We start from the raw sequence: 19,796 nt of genomic DNA, 5'->3' as shown, positions 1-19,796 counted from the left end.
CTATATTTTTTTAAATAAAAAATATAATTTGAAAAATATTAAAACTTCTTTTCAATGTGGAATGAGAAATACAACAGAATATGTCATTTGACTATAATCAGTTGTGTAATAATCAATTTATTACAATATCTAAACATTGTTTCTCCTTTATAACTTTGTGGTGATGAATTGTATTTTTGCACAGACATACTTGGAAAATACAAACCAATAAGAAATTTAAATATGTCTGGATCAAATGCCATTCCAATAAAACCATAATCCTCAAATCCAGGCCTTGAGGGACAATATAATGCAGTAAACTGATTCAACACACTGAGATCGTTAGCAGGACTCTATACAACTTGACTAAAGTGAGGAAGTGAGTCAGTCATTTAATCCAGGAGAATTGGAGCAGGAACACATCTGAAAGTTGCAGGACCCCTGGCCTGCTGTAATGCTTGATTATTAGTATGTGGTTTAATGACCAATACTGCATATGATTATGCAATGATTAGTGCAACTATATCTTTGATAAAGAAAAATTAAATTAACCTCAACTTTTCTGAGTCTTTTGAAATCATCAGTGGTTCAAGAGCACCTCCCCTGTTTTTGAACTGATATCGTATGTTTTTGTATTTCTCTGCTCTTTGTGCCAGTGTGGCATCATAAAGTATATGGGGAGAGACAAATGACATCACAACCCGTTGGAAAACTCAAAAAATAGGAAAAAGTAGTAAAGTATGTCACAATAATAGAGTGGAGAGACGTTGCTCATGACGTTGCTCTATAATTTCATATTTACATAAAATGTGAATTACAGAAAACATACTGAACAAAATTACAACATAAAACACTGTCCTGAAGATAACATACTCCAGGGGAAAAAAGTTAGACTAAACAAATCCTAGGAGGACAGAGAGGAAATTTAAGTCATAATTATTTCTGTTATTATTGTTTTCAAGTTTTATTCTGCAGTATACTTAAAATATTTGGATATATTTAAAATCCCATACAATGAAAGGCTTTTACTTCTGATTTGTTTTGAAATAAGTGGTCTAACAGCGCCTCATCTGGTTGATAGGAAACTATCATGGTGTTTTTGTACAGCTCTCCAGATGGTTTGTGTCACTGTGCCTGTCTTGCACAGTAATACACAGCAGTATCTCCAGTTTGCACATTCTGTCCATTCAGAGTCACTGTGTTGCTGGAGGAATCTGTAGAAATGCTAAATTTATTTCTGAGGGAATCTTTGTAGTTTGTTGAAGATCCAGCTGCCCAACCAATCCACTCCAGTCCTTTTCCTGCAGGCTGTCTGATCCAAGCTGTGTAGTAGCCAGTAACAGAATAAGAGACCTGACAGCTGATGGTCAGAGTCTGACCTGGCTGCAGAGTCATAGACGCCGGCTGTGTGAGCTGCTCACACTTCACACCTGGTTAAAAAATAAAATATCCAGAAATTATAATGAATATAATTAAAAAATCTCTTTCTCTCCAAAGTACATCTTAAAAACTCACCTGCAGTTATTAGGACTATGACCAGAGTAGCACAAATCATGTTGGCAGATGAAACAGACATCCTGTTAATTCTCTCCTACGGCATTTTATAGCAGGTTTAGGCAAAACGAGGGTCTAAAGAGAGGAAATGTGGGGGGAGGAGTAAAACGCTGAAAAAAAAATCTATGCAACAGGAATAATAGATGCCTGCATTTTGTTAGAACTAATCATATATATGACTGATGGGAGTTCTGCAGGGCTTTTATAGGCTAATATTAAAATACAGTATGTTATAATCCGCTGTAATATATATATTTTTATTTTTTTTTAAGTTGATTGCTACATCATGTCCTATCACCTGGAGTCTGATATACATGATTTCAGGTTTTTTTCAAGTTTGATTGCTAGTTTTACTGATATTGCAGCAGTTTGCAAGTTTTATTATGATCTTAGTATTTTCTTTTTCTGCAATAAAAACAACATTTGTAAGCAAATATAATTTCCTTCAGGATTCAATTTTAATATGACTATAAACTCAATATGTGAGAAGCCAAGAGACTCATGATCCGTCTCCAGTCCATCACAAGGCAACACATGGAATAAGTAACCACTGATGTACTTAGTCATAACTAAGGACATTTTAATTGTTTCAATTTGGGGAAAACTTGAGCCCATGAAGATGATGTATGCCTACCCCCAATGTGGTTGGTATTTAAACCCATGACTATGTTGCTATGTACGAACAACAACTGCACCACCATGCTTCCCTATAGTAACACACATATTTTCTATCATTAATTAATAATTTCCACAGCCATATTTCTTAAAAGTGTTTTTATTCATGAAAGTTTTCTGAAGAGAGAGTTACTCTTTGTACTTTGTTGAGTCTCCTAGAAACCCTCATTCTATCTGGATGTATAATGGACTCTTCATAATCAGTTTAATGTTTAGAGATGTCCACCTCATGACTTCATTTCTTGTCAAGTTTAATATGCATGAGCTTTTTAGAAAGTAGAAAAGGATCTCCCTGATAAAATCTGAAATATCTTCTAGTATGCTCGTGCTAATTAGTTGCAAAGTAAGATGTGAATTATCCGTTTAATTCAACAATGGCCAAATGTCATTGTCTTTAATGAGTCTCCCAGCTGAAACCAAACTAGCATTTATCACCATATTTTGTCATTTCTTTTCCTTAGAAGGAAAATAAGTTTTCTTACTAAGATACAAAAAAATCAAAAATACAATGCTAAGACAATAAAAGCGCTTTGAGAAAAAGAATTTAAAATCCTTCTATAAAATAACTGTTTCATAAATTTGGCCCCATATTAAAACTATTTTGAGTACATGTTTGGTACATGACTGAAGATGAGAAATAAAAACGTTGTTTCTGTTGAACCACCTGCCAATGAAGCTGAGAAACAGGAAATCTCAAACCACAGTTTTATCATGATGCTCAGTTTTTATATTCAGGCTAATGTCACTTGTGCACTGTAAGGAGTTTTTGTATGGTCTCGCTGCTCATATTAACCACAGTGCGCGTCTGGCACAGTAATACACAGCAGACTCTTCTGGTTTCATGGTAGACAGTCTCAGATCTACTATTTTCTTATTTGTGTCTCTGGTGATTTCGATACGACCTTGGAGACTTTGGGCATATGTCGTGTCTCCACCAGTCCAAATTATACCCATCCATTCAAGTGCTTTTCCTGCAGGTTGTCTGATCCAAGCAGTTGGATAGCTGGTCAACGAATACGAGACCTGACAGCTGATGCTCAGAGTTTGACCTGGCTGCACAGTCAAAGAGGCTGGTTGTGTCAGCTGTTCACACTTCACACCTGTAGATGACAACAATAAATTAATTAAAGTTTATCACCAAAATATATGTGTGTCAGCATAATGTGAGTGTCTCAGTGAGACTCACAGGATCCAGCAGCCAGCAGCAGCAGCACAGATATAGAGAACATGTTGATGTTGAAGATGATCCAGTGAGAGCTTCTCTGTGACTGACAGGATGAGATCAATTTTAAAAAGCATGACATGTAATTTGCCTGATGACCGACCAGCCAATCATGAATGATTATGTCACACCTAACAGCAGAGCAGGAAATGTTTTTTTAAAGCAGGATGCAGATTGAGATTATGTCTATCATAACACTGACCTATTTTTGACTTTATAATATTCATTTACATAACGACAGACCACCCAGTCACAAATGAGTATATTTGTAACAGAATATTGGTGGAAACACATTTTTTGTTTAAATAAGATAAAGCCACAGAACATACCCATGGGTAGATTCACAACTTTGTCATTTTTCATTGAAACTTTTGACAGAAACTTTTTGATTTGAGTTCATATATTGAGATTTTGTTCCTTTGTTATTATGTTCCAGCCTTTGTCATTTTCTGCTTAATAGGCCAAATGAAAGATTGTCATGGCAACTTCTGCTTTCAAATAAAAATATCTCTTAGGGACAAAAATAAAATAACAAATATGGTCATTGCATCATATGCTATTAATAATATTAAGATGAGAAATAATAATATTTTTGTGGAGTAGAAATAAAATATCAATTTACTGTAACGATCAGAGCTGAGGACCCGAAATTTCAGTCAGACACAAAGTAAAAGAAACAAGCCTTTAATGAGGAATCGGGATATGGGACCGGCAACCCCCAGCAACAGGACAGGAGCTTCTTCTAGAGGTGTAGTGGGAGGGAGAAACACAGTCTAGGTAGCTTGTGACAACAAGCAGTCCCTTGGGGTAGAATCTGGGAGAGGGGTCAGGATAAAGAGGCAGTAAGAGGTAACTTATCTGAGGAACAGGCGAAGCTCAGTGGTCAGGGTACAGCAAAGGTTCAAACACGTGCAGGCAATTTCAGGTGGACAAATCCAGGGGCGAGGCAGAGGCAGAAGTCAAAAAACAGAAACAGGGTCACGTCCGGAAACCAGAATCCAATAGAAAATCCGACAAGGGCTAGACAGGGCAGTAAACTCCGAGAGGCAAAAACGTGGTCAAGATCGTGGTCAGGTACAGAGGAAACGCTGGATATCTACTCACACGAGGGCTTTCAAAAATCTGGCACCATCTGCCTGCCTGAGAGCTGAATATAACTGCTGGTGAACAGGTGGATGACATGAGCCTGATTGTGCAGCAGCATGCAGGTGAGCCAGATGAGCTGATTGGATAGGTGAGGGCTGAGGAGGAAAACAAAGCAGGCAGATGGGCCAGAACACATGACAGTACCCCCCTCCTAAGGTCCGGCTCCCGACGGACCTCTAGGTTGGTCAGGGTGGCGGCGGTGGAAGTCCCTCAGGAGGGTCTTGTCAATGACAAAACGTCCAGGAATCCAGGTCCGTTCCTCTGGTCCATAGCCTTCCCAATCGACCAGGTAGTGGAGGCCACGTCCCCTCCTCCTGGACCGGAGGATGCGGCGAACCGTGTAGATGGGGTCTCCATCCAGAAACCGGGTGGGAGGAGGGGGCCTGGAGGCGGGCTCAAAACGAGGCACGGTGTAGGGCTTGACCCGGGACACATGGAATGTAGGGTGAATTCTCATGGAACGGGGCAGTTGTAGGCGGACCGCTACCGGGTTCACAATCTTTGAGATTGGGAAGGGACCAATGAAACGAGGTGCCAACTTCCGACTCTCCACCCGTAGGGGGAGATCCTTGGAAGACAGCCAGACCTTCTGGCCAACCTGGTAGGCTGGTGCAGGAACCCGGCGTCGATTGGCAGACCTGGATTGCACCTCTGATGTCTTGATCATGGCTTTCCTTGCCCTTCTCCAAACCCGTTGGCACCTCATGGCCGCAGCATGAGCAGAGGGTACTTTAGCCTCCCTCTCCTGAATAGTGAACACTGGTGGCTGGAACCCGTGGACAATGTAGAAGGGTGAAAGACCAGTGGAGCTCGAGGGAAGAGCATTTAAGGCCTGTTCCACCCATGGCAGGTTGTGTGACCACCTTGTGGGATCAGCGTCACAAAGGATACGGAGTTTGGTTTCAATCTCCTGGTTAGCCCTCTCGGTCTGTCCATCAGTCTGGGGATGGAAACCTGACGACAAACTGACGGATATGCCAAGCATGGCACAGAACTCCTTCCAAAAGCGAGAGACGAACTGAGGTCCCCTGTCTGAGACAATGTCCGTAGGGAGCCCATGGAGGCGGAAAACCTCCTGTGCCAAAATCTCCCCCATCTCCTTTGCAGAAGGGAGTGTCTTGAGGGGGACCAGATGGACCATCTTAGAGAATCTGTCAATGATGGTTAACAAGACAGTGAAACCATTAGAAACAGGCAAACCAGTGACAAAGTCCATGGCAATGTGTGACCAAGGGCGGGATGGGATGGGAAGGGGCCGCAGCAGTCCTGAGGGTGGGCGCCGAGATGACTTGGCTTGACAGCATTGATGACAGGCCGTAATGAATTCCTTAACATCCTTGGTTAGGGAGCTCCACCAGAATTGAGACTGAACAATCTGTAAGGTTTTACTGATGCCTGGATGACAAAACAGATGGGACTTATGGCAGAACTTGAGTACCTTGGGAACCAGGTGTTCTGGGACAAACAGTCTGTCCAAGGGGCATGAGGCTGGAACTGGTAGGTCTTGAGTCGCCTCCCTGACCTCCTTCTCCAGCTCCAACATGGTCACCGTCAGCCTTACGGAGTCAGGGAGGATGAAACCTTCTGCACCACTCGCCCTCAAATCAGAGGATTCACAAATTCTTGACAAGGCATCTGGTTTTGTGTTTCTGGTCCCAGGTCTGTAAGAGAGTGCAAAATTAAACCGTCCAAAAAACAGAGCCCACCTTGCTTGTCTGGGATTGAGTCGTTTTGCTGCCTTCAAGTACTCCAGGTTCTTGTGGTCTGTCCAAACGAGAAATGGGTCCTTGGCCCCCTCCAGCCAGTGTCTCCATTCCTCAAGGGCTAACTTAACAGCCAACAGTTCTCTTTCCCCCACATCATAGTTACGTTCAGCGCTTGATAAAGTCCTAGAAAAGAAAGCACAAGGATGAATCCGACCATCAGAGGTTCTCTGACTAAGGACAGCACCTACCCCAGTGCTAGAAGCATCGACCTCCACAATGAACTGCCTTGCAGGGTCGGGGGACCGGAGAATAGGAGCAGTGGTGAACCGGGACTTCAGTTTAGTGAAGGCCTCATCTGCCTGTTTGCTCCACGTAAACTGGACCTTGGATGAGGTAATGGCATGAAGTGGAGATGCTACTTGGCTATAGTTGCGAATGAAGCGCCGGTAAAAGTTTGCAAATCCCAGAAATCTCTGCAACTGTTTGCGGTCAGTGGGCGTGGGCCATTCTACAACAGCTGAAATCTTAGAGGGATCCATGATCACCTTGTCGGGTGAGATTATGTAGCCCAGAAAAGAGGTGGTAGTAGTGTGAAACTCACATTTCTCCGCCTTAACAAAAAGGTGATTCTGGAGAAGACGAAGAAGAACAGACCGAACATGGCACTTGTGGGAATCCAGGTCCCGAGAGTAGATAAGAATGTCATCCAGGTAGACAAATACAAACTGCCCAACCATATCCCTCAAGACATCATTGACCAGAGCTTGGAAGACCGCTGGTGCATTGGTTAACCGAAGGCATGACCAAATACTCATAATGACCAGTGGGGGTGTTGAATGCGGTCTTCCATTCATCTCCTTCTCTGATGCGAACAAGATGGTATGCATTGCGCAAGTCTAACTTTGTGAAAAACTTGGCTCCCTGAATCTGATCAAAAGCCGAATTCATGAGGGGAAGAGGATAGCGATTCTTAACTGTAATGGCATTAAGGCCCCTGTAATCTATACATGGCCTTAGAGACCCATCCTTCTTGCCAACAAAAAAAAACCCTGCACCAGCAGGAGATGAGGATGGCCGAATGATTCCAGCCTTGAGGGAGTCCTCGACATATCTCCTCATTGCCTCGTTCTCGGGAGCAGACAGTGAATATAAACGCCCTTTAGGGGGTGACGTACCTGGAAGGAGCTCAATGGCACAATCGTAGGGCCTATGAAAGGGAAGCGCAGTGGCCCGGGACTTATTGAACACCTCCTTCAGGTCATGGTAATCAGGTGGCACCCTGGATAAGTCAGGGTAAGTCTCCTCAATGGCATTGTCTGGAACAGAAGGGGTGCAAGCGGAAAGCAAACAAGTGGCAGAGCAGGACTTTGACCAGCCCAAGATCTCTTTGGCCTGCCAGTCGATGTGAGGGTTGTGTTTCTTAAGCCATGAGGCCCCCAAAACAATGGGTAGTTGTGGTGATTGGATAATAATAAAAGCAATCTCCTCCTTATGATTACCCCCAAGCGTCAGACTGACCTTTTCTGTGATGAGGTGGGACCGGCTAATAGGATGTCCATCCAAAGCCAGAACATTATGGATCGATGGAGTAGTGAGGAGTTTGATGTTGAGGCCCTTGGCAAAAGACTCATCCATGAACTCAGTATCAGCTCCTGAGTCAATGAAGACTGATACCTGGTGGGGGATGGAGGAGACCACAATGTTAGCAGAGAAAGAAAATGATGAGGAGATGGACCAAATACTATGGCTCAGTAGCTCTCTCCTCTCATCTACCGAGCCTGACCTTTTAACGGACACTTGGCAGCCATGTGACCCTTGCCTCCGCAATAAAAACATAAATTAAACTGCCTTCTGCGAGACCGTTCCTCCATGGAAATCTTTGTTCTCCCCAGCTGCATCGGCTCAGGATCTGGTGCTTCAGCTGAGGGGAGGGGGAAACTTGGTGCTTCGGAACGGGGGCCTGAGTAGCAGAATGGAGCAGATGAGCCCCCTCTGTGACGTCTCTCCCTTCTCCTCTCAGTGAGACGAAGATCTATCCTAGTTGCCAAGTCCTCAAGGTCCTTGAGAGATTTAGGATAATCTCGAGTGGCCAACTCATCCTTGATGTCTTCATTAAGACCTTGCATGAACACATCCATTAATGCCTCCTGATTCCAGCTACTGTCAGCAGATAACAAGTGAAAGTCAATGATATAAGAAGCCACGCTCTTACTTCCCTGTTTCAAGGAAAGTAGGCCCCTAGCTGCCTCTCTCTCAGGGAGGATGGGGTCAAAAACCCTAATCAGTTCCTTAGAAAATGCAGAGTAGGTCAAACAGGAAACTGATTCATTCTGCCATTCTGCTGTACCCCACTGTTTGGCCTTGCCGGACAAAAGTGAGATCACAAAGGCTACTCTTGAACGTTCAGTAGGGAAAGAGGAGGGCTGCAGCTCAAAGTGAATCTCACACTGCGTGAGAAAAGCACGACACTGGTCAGAGTCTCCCTTGAACAGCTCAGGAGGGGTCAGACGAGGCTCCTTAACAGCAGCAGGCTGGAACGCAGGGCCCATCGGAGCTGGCTGGGGAGGGGCCTGTGGTTGTGCCTGCTCATGAGAAGGAGACATGTCACGAAGCATGGTAATGATTTCATTCATGCCCGCATTAAGCCGATTAATTGAATCGTCAACATTGCTGCGCCATTGTTGTGCTGACGAAGAGTCCATCTTTAATGGCCAGATTTTTCTGTAACGATCAGAGCTGAGGACCCGAAATTTCAGTCAGACACAAAGTAAAAGAAACAAGCCTTTAATGAGGAATCGGGATATGGGACCGGCAACCCCCAGCAACAGGACAGGAGCTTCTTCTAGAGGTGTAGTGGGAGGGAGAAACACAGTCTAGGTAGCTTGTGACAACAAGCAGTCCCTTGGGGTAGAATCTGGGAGAGGGGTCAGGATAAAGAGGCAGTAAGAGGTAACTTATCTGAGGAACAGGCGAAGCTCAGTGGTCAGGGTACAGCAAAGGTTCAAACACGTGCAGGCAATTTCAGGTGGACAAATCCAGGGGCGAGGCAGAGGCAGAAGTCAAAAAACAGAAACAGGGTCACGTCCGGAAACCAGAATCCAATAGAAAATCCGACAAGGGCTAGACAGGGCAGTAAACTCCGAGAGGCAAAAACGTGGTCAAGATCGTGGTCAGGTACAGAGGAAACGCTGGATATCTACTCACACGAGGGCTTTCAAAAATCTGGCACCATCTGCCTGCCTGAGAGCTGAATATAACTGCTGGTGAACAGGTGGATGACATGAGCCTGATTGTGCAGCAGCATGCAGGTGAGCCAGATGAGCTGATTGGATAGAGGTGAGTGAGGAAAACAAATAAGAAGGTAAGCAGACTGGAAGATTCACTTGCATTTATTTAATTGTAAAGCAATAGTAAAACAGTATATTATTTTTTTGAATACAATATTTCATATGAAAACTATTTGAGTGTAAGAACTGTGATGTGAAAATAAAGAAGGATTTACAATTCTATGTATTTGGATTACTTATCCTGTCCAGTAGAATTTTATTTTAATATAGTTTTATACACCAAATTAGAATTGAATTGTATGTCCACCAGAGAAGAGAGCATTAAATACAATAAAAAAAACTAAATAAAAAAAACTAATAAATGTTACATTTGTTAAAAGGAAGGAAATAACACCAACATATCTCAAGAAATAATATTAAAGTCAGACCTTCTCCAAACAAGTAATAATACTTTTATTCAGGTGCCAATGTTTTAGTACATCTTTGCATTTGGTTGCTGTTGTTTTGCTCCTTACAGACTACACTCAGCTAAAATGATTGTATATTGTGGATGAAATTTACTTTGAGAACATTCTAGCTAAATGAATGGAAATTTTAAAATAAAAATGTAGGTGAAGGGAAATTTCTATAAAACCCAGAGATATATATTTTGAAATATTTAAAATAAGTGTAAACTAGTTACCAATACATGTGACAATTATCTTTCTTGTCTGTAGTGGCTTTCCTTTATTGTGACCAATGAGCCAAATAAACATTTTACATGAGGGGTTTTTGTTCAGCTCTGCTGCTTGTTTGTGTCACTGTGACTCTCTGGCACAGTAATACACAGCTGAGTCTTCAGGCTGCATATTCTGTCCATTTAGGGTCATTGTTTTACTGGAATCCTGTAAGGTCATACTAAACCTATTCTTTAGTGAATCTTTGTAAAATGTGCTATATCCAATGTGTGCGGTACCAATCCACTCCAGTCCTTTTCCAACAGGCTGTCTGATCCAGTGTGTTCGATAGGTGCTGACAGAAAAGGAGACCTGGCAGGTGATGGTCAGACGCTGACCTGCCTGCACAGTTAAGGAGGCAGGCTGTGTCAGTTGTTCAGACGTCACATCTGTGGACAAAAAAATGTTACATTTTCAACTGTGAACCAAAAGTAAAATTTCACTTGACTTTAAAGACTCACAAGATCCAGCAGCCAACAGAAGCAACAGCAAAGATAAAGAGAACATGTTGGTGTTGAAGGTGATCTGATGGGAGTTTCTTTTCTGCTGAATTTAACCCCAGTGGGATGAAAACACAGGAAGTTGACTTTGCATATAGACAAATGCTGAAATGCCTTGGCAGTACAGATGATCACTTTTCTAATTACTGTTGGGTGGAATTAAATGAAATCTCTCTTGCATGATTTAGGTTTATTTCACCTCCAAATCACCTGAATAGATGAGTCTTCTTCTTAACAGGTAACCAAGTTCTGTGGTAGACTGCTATTGATGCTTTCATGTATAATAGGTATGTTAAAGCTCATAAACATTAAAAAAAAAGTCTGCATGAAATAATTTGAGTGCTGTTTACATGTAAATAAAATATTTTTGTTTAAATACATTCACAATAAAATCTGTTAAACGGAGATTTAATAAAACTTTTGGATTGTTTTTGGCTGCAACAAAAAGCCTACCCAAGTAGTTGGCAATCATCTTTTTCCTACCATTCTAATAGCTTAAGATATCTTGACATGTACAATAAATATGATTCAGTCAAACCATGGTTTTCCTTTTTGGCTTCCACTTCTTTAAAAGCCTGATATAACATGCTACTCACTTCAGCAAAAACAAATGTTGTTGAAAAGGTTCAATGAACAATTAAAGCCCTAAAGTTACATAATAAAATTTGACAAAAATAAAACTAGTCCAAAGGAAGCTGAACATTTAATTTGGGATGTCTTTATTACAGTGGCATTACTTTATAGCTTGTGGGTAATGGCTGCATAGATCTAGAAATAAAAATCCTGAATGACAAATCAGTTTAAACATCACAGGGAGGCAAAGGAGACATGAATGAGGACATGAAGTTTGAGACTGAAGAATCAAACGGGAAGGAGGGAAGCAGACTTTGGAAATTCTTTCAAGAGTGACAAAATACTAAAATTAATACTTTGATTTTTTTTCAAAGGTTTTCTCTCTGGGGCTGCACAGTGGCACAGTTGGTAGGGCTGTTGCCTTGCAGCAAGAAGGCCCTGGGTTCGATTCTCGGCCCAGCGTCTTTCTGCATGGAGTTTGCATGTTCTCCCTGTGCATGCATGGGTTCTCCCCGGGTTCTCCGGCTTCCTCCCACAGTCCAAAAACATGACTGTCAGGTTAATTGGTTTCTCTAAAATTCTCCCTAGGTGTGAGTGTGTGTGTGAATGGTTGTGTGTCTCTGTGTTGCCCTGCAACAGACTGGCGACCTGTCCAGGGTGAACCCCGCCTCTCGCCCGGAACGCAGCTGGAGATAAACACCAGCAACCCTCCCGACCCCACTAAGGGACGAAGGGTGTATAGAAAATGGATGGATGGATGGATGGGTTTTCTCTCTGATCCATTGTTGTTAAACATTCTCTGAAAACCAATGGAATGGAAAAAATGCTTTTTTTTCTGTTAAGCCACATATTTAACTGAAAAATGCTTGAAAAACAGGAAATCACAAACCACTATCAGCTTCTGTGTTGATAGTGTGTTCAAGGAGTGAGGTGTTTTTGTATAGCCTCTGCACCTACATTGATTACTGTGTGGCTCTGGCACAGTAATACATGGCAGAATCCTCTGGCTTCAGGTTAGACAGTTTTAGATGCACAATGCTGTTGCTGTTTTCTCTGGTGATTTCTATACGTCCATCAACACTGCTTGCGTAAATTGTTTTACTTGCATCATACCAAATAGCACCCATCCATTCCAATGTTTTTCCTGCTGGTTGTCTGATCCAGTGCATCCCATATTGACTGAAATCAAATCCAGATCCTTTGCAGGACAGATTGAGAACTTCCTGAGGTCTTTTCACCACCGAGGTGGAAGGAATGGACTCCAGAGATTGGCTGTTAAAACCTGACAAAACACCAGGAATAAAAACACATAAATTACATGAAAACTAAATTTAGCAGAGCTATTAACAGCATGATGCAACCTACATGGCAGACAGATCACTGCCAGCAGAAGAGACAGTCTGGACATCATCTTGATTCTAACGGTGTGACTGAAGCTCGTCCCATTAATGAAGAAGGCCGACACACAGTGGGAGGTCTGAAATCTGATATTTGCATTAGTATTTCATATTAAAAAGCAAATGCTTGTCAATTTTGTCAGTACTGAAAAGTTTTTTGTAGATGCCATGCTGCCTTTCAAATGGCTTTTTATAATTGAAATCATAGATTTATTGATCTGTTTGTTAAAAATAATATATTGAAGAAAGTTAATTTTCGACAGAATATTTATGAGATCAAAATAACATAATTAGGTGAATTCTACATGTTGTTTTTTTTCTTTTTCATTCTTAGCTCAATTAAAATAATCAAATAATTCCAGTAATAACTTCTTTAAAGATTCCATAGGCTTCCACTAAGTAACATGCTGCCGTTTGCTTGTTTGTATATGTGTTGTTACTGTAATAAAAGCACAAATAACAAAACCACACTCAGCCAAAATTTTAAAGTAAGATTCTATTGTACTGGTGAAGAGAATTGGCCCTAAATTTATTTGTGGTTTTAGAGCGCCCCCACTGGTGGCTCCATGTTATAGGGCTTCAGGCTCTGCAGGGTTTTTGTCAGCTTTGCAGATGTGTTGTGTAACTGTGGGGCCTCTAGCGCAGTAATACACTGCAGAGTCCTGAGGCTGTAGATTCTGTCCATTCAGAGTGAAGGAGTTGCTGGAAGAAACTACTGTAAAACTGAACTTGTTCTTTAAAGAATCTTTGTAGACTGGAGTGCATCCACTGCATGTGTAACCGATCCACTCCAGTCCTTTCCCAGCAGGCTGTCTGATCCAGTGTGTCCAGGTGCTCAGACTATAAGAGACCTGACAGCTGATGGTCAGAGTCTGACCTGGCTGCACAGTTGCAGACGCTGGCTGGGTCAGCTGCTGACTCTTCACACCTGTGGAGCAAACATTTAATATTGAGCTGCAAAACGTTGATGTGATGTGATCATGCTGTAAATGTTTGTCTCACTGAGACTCACTGGATCCAGCAGCCAAAAGCAGCAGCAGAGCTACAGACAACATGTTGGTGTCGAAGATCTGATGAACGTTTCTGTTTGTCTTTGACTGATATTGTGAGATCAAGCCTATAGAGGAAAATGTTTCATTTGCATAATGACAGACGAGCCAATCATATGTGGTTCATTGGCCTGTCCTGTAGTCTTGCAAAACAAGAGATTTAAACTCTCCAGAAAAAATAATTACACATATGTATGTAATTTTCTTAAATGATTTATGTAGCTGTATCTTTGAAAAATATTTTTAAAAAAATAATAATCCAGCTCATTGCAGGATGTGTTTTCTGAATTGTTTTGGAATATCTATGTGTTTTTATCAGCCTTTTTTACTGTATCAGGATTTTTTTTTCAGCCAAAAAAGAACATTTCTTTGTAGTTTTGTTATGTTTGTTGAAATATCACTAAAACATTTTTATGTCATCAGTACATTGAAAACTGTGAAGATTTGTGTCCTTTAGTCCACTGAATGGAAAATGGTTTTATTTTTAACTGAGGCAAAAGCTAATCAACTCAAGGAAACATTAAGCTTAAATTTTGAAACAAAAATTTCAGCGAACCCTTACGAGCTTTCACTATGAAAACAAACATTTTCCTTTTAGTCTTATTCTTATTACATATTCTCATCAGGCAGCATAACAATCAGATCAAGGTGCAGGAAAAGGGAGCTGTGTCAGTCTGAGACCTGAAACTAAAAAGAATAAAGACCTTTGTCTTTAGAAGAGCTGCTGGAGGTCAGTGAATGTAACATATACATGCATGTATGGGAGGGATTTGAACAATTAGAACTGTAATATAAACCAAGAGGGCTTTTAGATTTTAAACGTTCAGATTAGTCAAGTGCTTGTTGCTACTTGAGTTGGTAAGATTTTGCTTCTCACCAAATGAAAAACAGTATCCAAGAACAACCTTGATATAAATCAGTCAAGCTGTGAGCATAATATGAAAATTACATTCATCGTTTCACTGTGTTATTTAATTCTGTAGAAGGTTATCATTCTGCTACCCATTTTTTTTCTGTGCTTCTTCCAAAGATTGTTTTTTTTTTAATTCGTCAGGTCATGTGAGCCCACATAACACAAAGTAAAAAGAAACAAGAAGTCATAAAATTGTTCAGAAACTTTTCATTAAGTATTTTTTGATCAACTTTTGTTTCAAAGTGTTTTTAATTGCGTTATTTTCATTCAAGTTGTCAAGAAACATTTAAAGAAAAGACAATGAAAGCAATTTTCAAGATTATAATTTTGCTCTGAAATGAAAGGCTATACTATAACAAACCTGCAAAAAAAGCAAATGAAAGATCTGGCTCTTTTTAGTGAGAACAATACACAATATTTGATTAATAGACAGGAGCTGCTGTGACTGAAGTCAACAGATATTAAAGATTGTGTACACTGTGTGGTCAGAAAACACAAGCAGAGCTCAAACTAACCACATTATTTTCTGTACATGTGAAACTGAGAGGATGTTTAGTTTCTGTCGGCTTCCTGTTGATGCGAGGGTTTAACTGATGAAACGTCTCGGCTAAAAACTCTGCAGTGAGGCTGATCTCTCACTGGGGTTTCTGCATCATCGAGTTCATCATTGACACATTTATTACTGGAAATAACCTGAATAAACTAAATGTGGGGGGCAGCATGATGACTGAAAAAAGTCTTTGAACAGAGTTAAATGAGAAAGGTAGCTATGTTTGAAGGATAAAAGAAAGATGAAGACAGACAAAAAAAACTAATTATTTTTATATGAAAAACCAAAATAGAAAAATACATTTATATTCCAGAACTCAATCTTCAAAACAATTACACTTTGGTGGTTTCAGAAAGTTGGATTTAAATTGAATAAACTGTTTTTGAAAGGGTTTTTTTGGTTCTGGAAGCCTTTATTTAACAGAGTGGACAGGAAAAGAGAGGGAAGACATTTGGAAAGGCTCAAACCTGTGATGCTCACATACATGCATTGTGAGCTTTGCCTCTGCACCACTGCTGCATCTGATAGTTTTAAAAGTAAGCACATTTCAATTGTAAAAGTAAACATTTGTAAATTGAAGAAAAAAGAAACAATACTGTATTGTTTCTGTGTATCTAATTTGATTCTCAGTTATGCCAAACAAAATGAGTCTCCTGCTGCATGGATTCAACATATTGGTGGGATTCTGACAGACTATGGTGGCCTAAAAGGCTCAGTTTCAGAAGAGCAGGCCTCTGATGGTGAGGACGGTGCTGAAGGCCAGAGCTTTGGTGAACACCACTCGGACTCCGTTCATCAGCAGCAGGTAGAAGTTCAGCTTGGCTTTTTCTGGACGACAGAGAAACAGAGTTCAGACTGAACTGAACACAAACGGCAGTGATCAGAGATGGAACCAAACTGAGACAGGAAGAGATCAGACTCACCTGGATAAATGCTGCCACATTCATCATCTGATTAGAGACAGAAAAGACAGGTGGTGAATTAATCACATAAACATTATTTTAGGAGCTAAAAATTTCAGTTTGATTAAACTTAGACAGAGCTTTATTTCTGTGGTACCAGCTTCATTGTTGGCGAAGGTTCCGTTCATCCCACAGGAGTAGATGGTTTCGTTGCTGAATGCAGCAAAGTTGTAGGTGTTGTTCTTTGACAGAACAGCTTTATCAGTGTTCACGATGTCCGGACCCCCTTTTCCATTCAGAACCACGTCTCCCCCCTTTGGACGGAAATTTGTGACCAGACAGACGTTTGGACCGAGGTCGTCTGCTGACTTCAGAGGGAAATCGGAAGTCGACAGAGGACTGAGAACGAAGAGGGACGGAGTCTGAGGGGAATCAACTGCACAGGAACAAAATAAGAGGAGACATCAGTTTGAAATTTCAGACTGACTTCCAGAGAAACCTCTATAAAAAGGCCACTATTTTGTTGTTTTCATTTTATTATTTTTTTGTTCTTTAAGGTGTAGTTTGATCAATACCTTTAGATTCTGCTTGGACTTTACTCAACACATTTTTCTTTCACATCTGTTTTCAAACTGTGAGCAAAATAAAAGCAGAACCATTCTTAATGCTGTTATAAAACTGAAAATGTTTTATATACATAAATTTTAGTGCAAGTTATGATTACGTAAATGTAATTTTCAAATTGCATACAATTTGACTATGGTAATAATATATCATCTATTTATGTGTTACTATTTTATTTCTATTGTATTTTATAACACTTTTAGTATGAAATGTCTTCTCTTAGATGATTTTCTTTAATAAATATGTGGGGTTTCACGCTGCAGTATCTATACACACAATTTTATTGCGAATTTACCTTTTCAACATGTGCAACTGTTTCACACTTTTCTATAGAAAAAAAATCTTCTTCAAATAAAGTTTAATTGATTCACTACATTATTTTATATATTCATTTAAATATTTTCAAAGTAAAATCTTAAGATTTCTTTTATAGAATATTGCTCAAATTAGGATTGCGCCTTTGAATAAAGAAGAAAAATCTGTCAATTTTGTTTCTCAATGAAAAATCCTATTTGGAGAAACCCTATTATTATTGAAACCCTATTATTATTCATAAATGTAGAGATTTTCTGTGACATTTCTATAAACGTGCTCATTTTGCTCCAAACGTCCAGAAAGCGTTCAATGAGTGAAGTAGATCGAAATTGGTCTGGATCACTGATTATGTTGCAATTTAGAGCTTTTTTACTCATTGATTCAATAATTTTTAAGGAAAGTTTAAATTCAAATTTTTCTTTTCCTGCAGCCGCATCAGTTTTACTTTGTGTCATTTAGAACAACCTATCGTGATTTTACAACTTGAGCAGCAAAGCCCAAAAGAAACGTGCATAATACATCAACAGTTTTATTAGTAGCGTGTATATTTGAATAAAATTATTGTTCTTTGTTTCTTTTTTATTTTCATTCCATCTGAGGATTTTTTTTTCTCATATAAACATTTAATTAACATAATTAACACACTTAGCTGTAAATATTTTCTCTAGCGAGTATCTCTTTTTTTTCGCCGGGCAGAAAGTCTTAGGGGGTTTGAAATTGTGTTTAGATTAGTGAGAAAAGGCAGCCCACATCTCTGCTGTTCGGACCAAAGAGTCAAAACGGGAACGATTATTTAGCTTTGATGGATTTTTTTTTTCTGGGCGCTCCAGAGTATTCGGCATCATGTAATTCACATATGAAAGCCTTTGGCTACAAAATGTTTAAGAATATCCTGCAGCGGTCGCCGCGCCGTCTGCCCGTCTTTTCGATCCAACGGGCTCCTGGAAAATGAGTCATTTAACTGGAGAGTTTTGTTCTGGTCACGTCAACTCGGGAGACTTGAACCACTTTCAAATACCTACCTCGGTCTAATCTATAGCCCCAAAACATAAAAATAACAAAATTTTTGTGATACAACAGAATGGCTTTGAAACAGTATTAGCCTACATAATAATGTAATATTATTACTTTAGTGTAATAATATTACATTAATATGTAATGTAATATGGATATATGCATATATCAATGCATATATCCGCGTATATTCCATGCGGATATGTGCATTGAATATCCGTCTATTTTTGACCCAGTTAAAGTCTGTTTTCTGTACAAAATCTTATGAAATATCAACGTTTCAAGTTGTTCAACAATTTTTGTTGACTGAGACCTTTTTAAAATATTTTTATCCGCTGACTGTTTTAACTGATTTGAGGAACACTGTAAGATTTTGAGACAGTGAATTTATGAAAGATTTTATGATTATAACGACTGCTAAAAAAAAAAAAAAAAAAAAATGAAGCTCTATGAGCGTTTTTCTTTTTCAGTTACTAATATTCAAAACAAAACATGTTGTCGGCTTTTCTATCGCAACCCATATCTTCAACAACGTCTATGTTGAAATGAGATTTTCTTTAACAAACTGAAAAGTCATGCATAAGGTAAAGAAAGGATAATCATTTAAATCAATAATCATTAAGGTTTTCATGTTATTTATAAATTATCAGCAACTAATAAACGAATCAAAATGAAGAATTATTGATGTGATTAAAAGATCTTACCTGGTTCAACAGTAACTTCAGTTCCATCTCCCCAGTAATCAAAGCCGTAGTCACGGTGCTACATCTTCACTGACTTCCTGAACAAAAACATGAGGAAGCTGAAACATGCCAAATAATAAACAAACAAAACCTACAACTTTTCAAAAAACACAAAGGACTCTGTTAGATTGTGTGGAATTTTTGTTCTAATGTATTGATAGCTTATTTGGATTTGTTGTTAATCACGTTTTAGTAAAAAATGAGCATTTATTAATCTCATGTATCTTTACACTAAAACAGATTTTCAACATTAATAACCAGACAGCTTACTTCAATATTTATACAGAAAATATATACTGGTTTACTGCACATATAATAATAATAATAATAATAATAATAATAATAATAATAATAATAATAATAATAATAATAATAATAATAATAATAATAATAATAATAATAATAATAATAATAATAATAATAATAATAATAATAATAATAATATTTTCTCATATGTTTGTGCTGAGGTTTTTGAATGGGTGTGTACCATTGTGCCCCGATCACTGTGACAGACTCTATTACAAAAACCTACGTCACTGTCAATGAAGGTAAAACACAACCACCCAACATAATTAAGACTGTAGTTGAAATTTGCTCCTTTATTCAAATTTGCTTGTTTAACTAACATGAAAGATTTGTTTGTTTGTTTGTTTTTTTGTTTATAAAAGCGACTTGCTGCAGCATTATCTCCCTCAAACTAGTCTGTCCTTCTGTCATGTTTTTGAAGATGTTCTTGATTATGTAAATGATGCCACCTTCAGTCTAGACTTCTCCTGTGGCATGCATGGTGGGCTCTCCAGCTAAGTCAGACTGTCGATGTTTTTTTGACATTTGTATTAAAATTACCTCAGCTGAAAAATCTTCTGAAGACTGAAAAACAACCTGTTTTACTTCAGCCTTCCATGGGACAATAAAGCTCTCAAAAGATGAG

At 39.4% G+C, this 19,796-nt stretch overlaps 4 gene segments (V, D, J or C); all 4 read right to left on the bottom strand.

Moving 5' to 3' along the window:
• Positions 1 to 987: 987 nt before the first annotated feature.
• On the bottom strand, positions 988 to 1,602 carry LOC122822378. The segment is given in 2 exon segments: positions 988 to 1,409; positions 1,495 to 1,602. Coding segments are annotated over 2 exon segments (366 nt in total).
• A 1,260-nt stretch (positions 1,603 to 2,862) lies between these two features.
• On the bottom strand, positions 2,863 to 10,558 carry LOC122822381. The segment is given in 3 exon segments: positions 2,863 to 3,308; positions 3,395 to 3,476; positions 10,525 to 10,558. Coding segments are annotated over 2 exon segments (360 nt in total).
• A 1,762-nt stretch (positions 10,559 to 12,320) lies between these two features.
• Positions 12,321 to 12,769, bottom strand: LOC122822379. The segment is given in 2 exon segments: positions 12,321 to 12,640; positions 12,724 to 12,769. Coding segments are annotated over 2 exon segments (366 nt in total).
• A 555-nt stretch (positions 12,770 to 13,324) lies between these two features.
• Positions 13,325 to 13,810, bottom strand: LOC122821980. The segment is given in 2 exon segments: positions 13,325 to 13,683; positions 13,768 to 13,810. Coding segments are annotated over 2 exon segments (402 nt in total).
• Positions 13,811 to 19,796: the final 5,986 nt, after the last annotated feature.

This window comes from Gambusia affinis, linkage group LG19, assembly GCF_019740435.1.
Source record: "Gambusia affinis linkage group LG19, SWU_Gaff_1.0, whole genome shotgun sequence".
NCBI lineage: Eukaryota > Metazoa > Chordata > Actinopteri > Cyprinodontiformes > Poeciliidae > Gambusia > Gambusia affinis.
The sequence above is the reverse complement of the archived record's forward strand: the minus strand, read 5'-3'. Positions and strand labels throughout refer to the sequence as shown.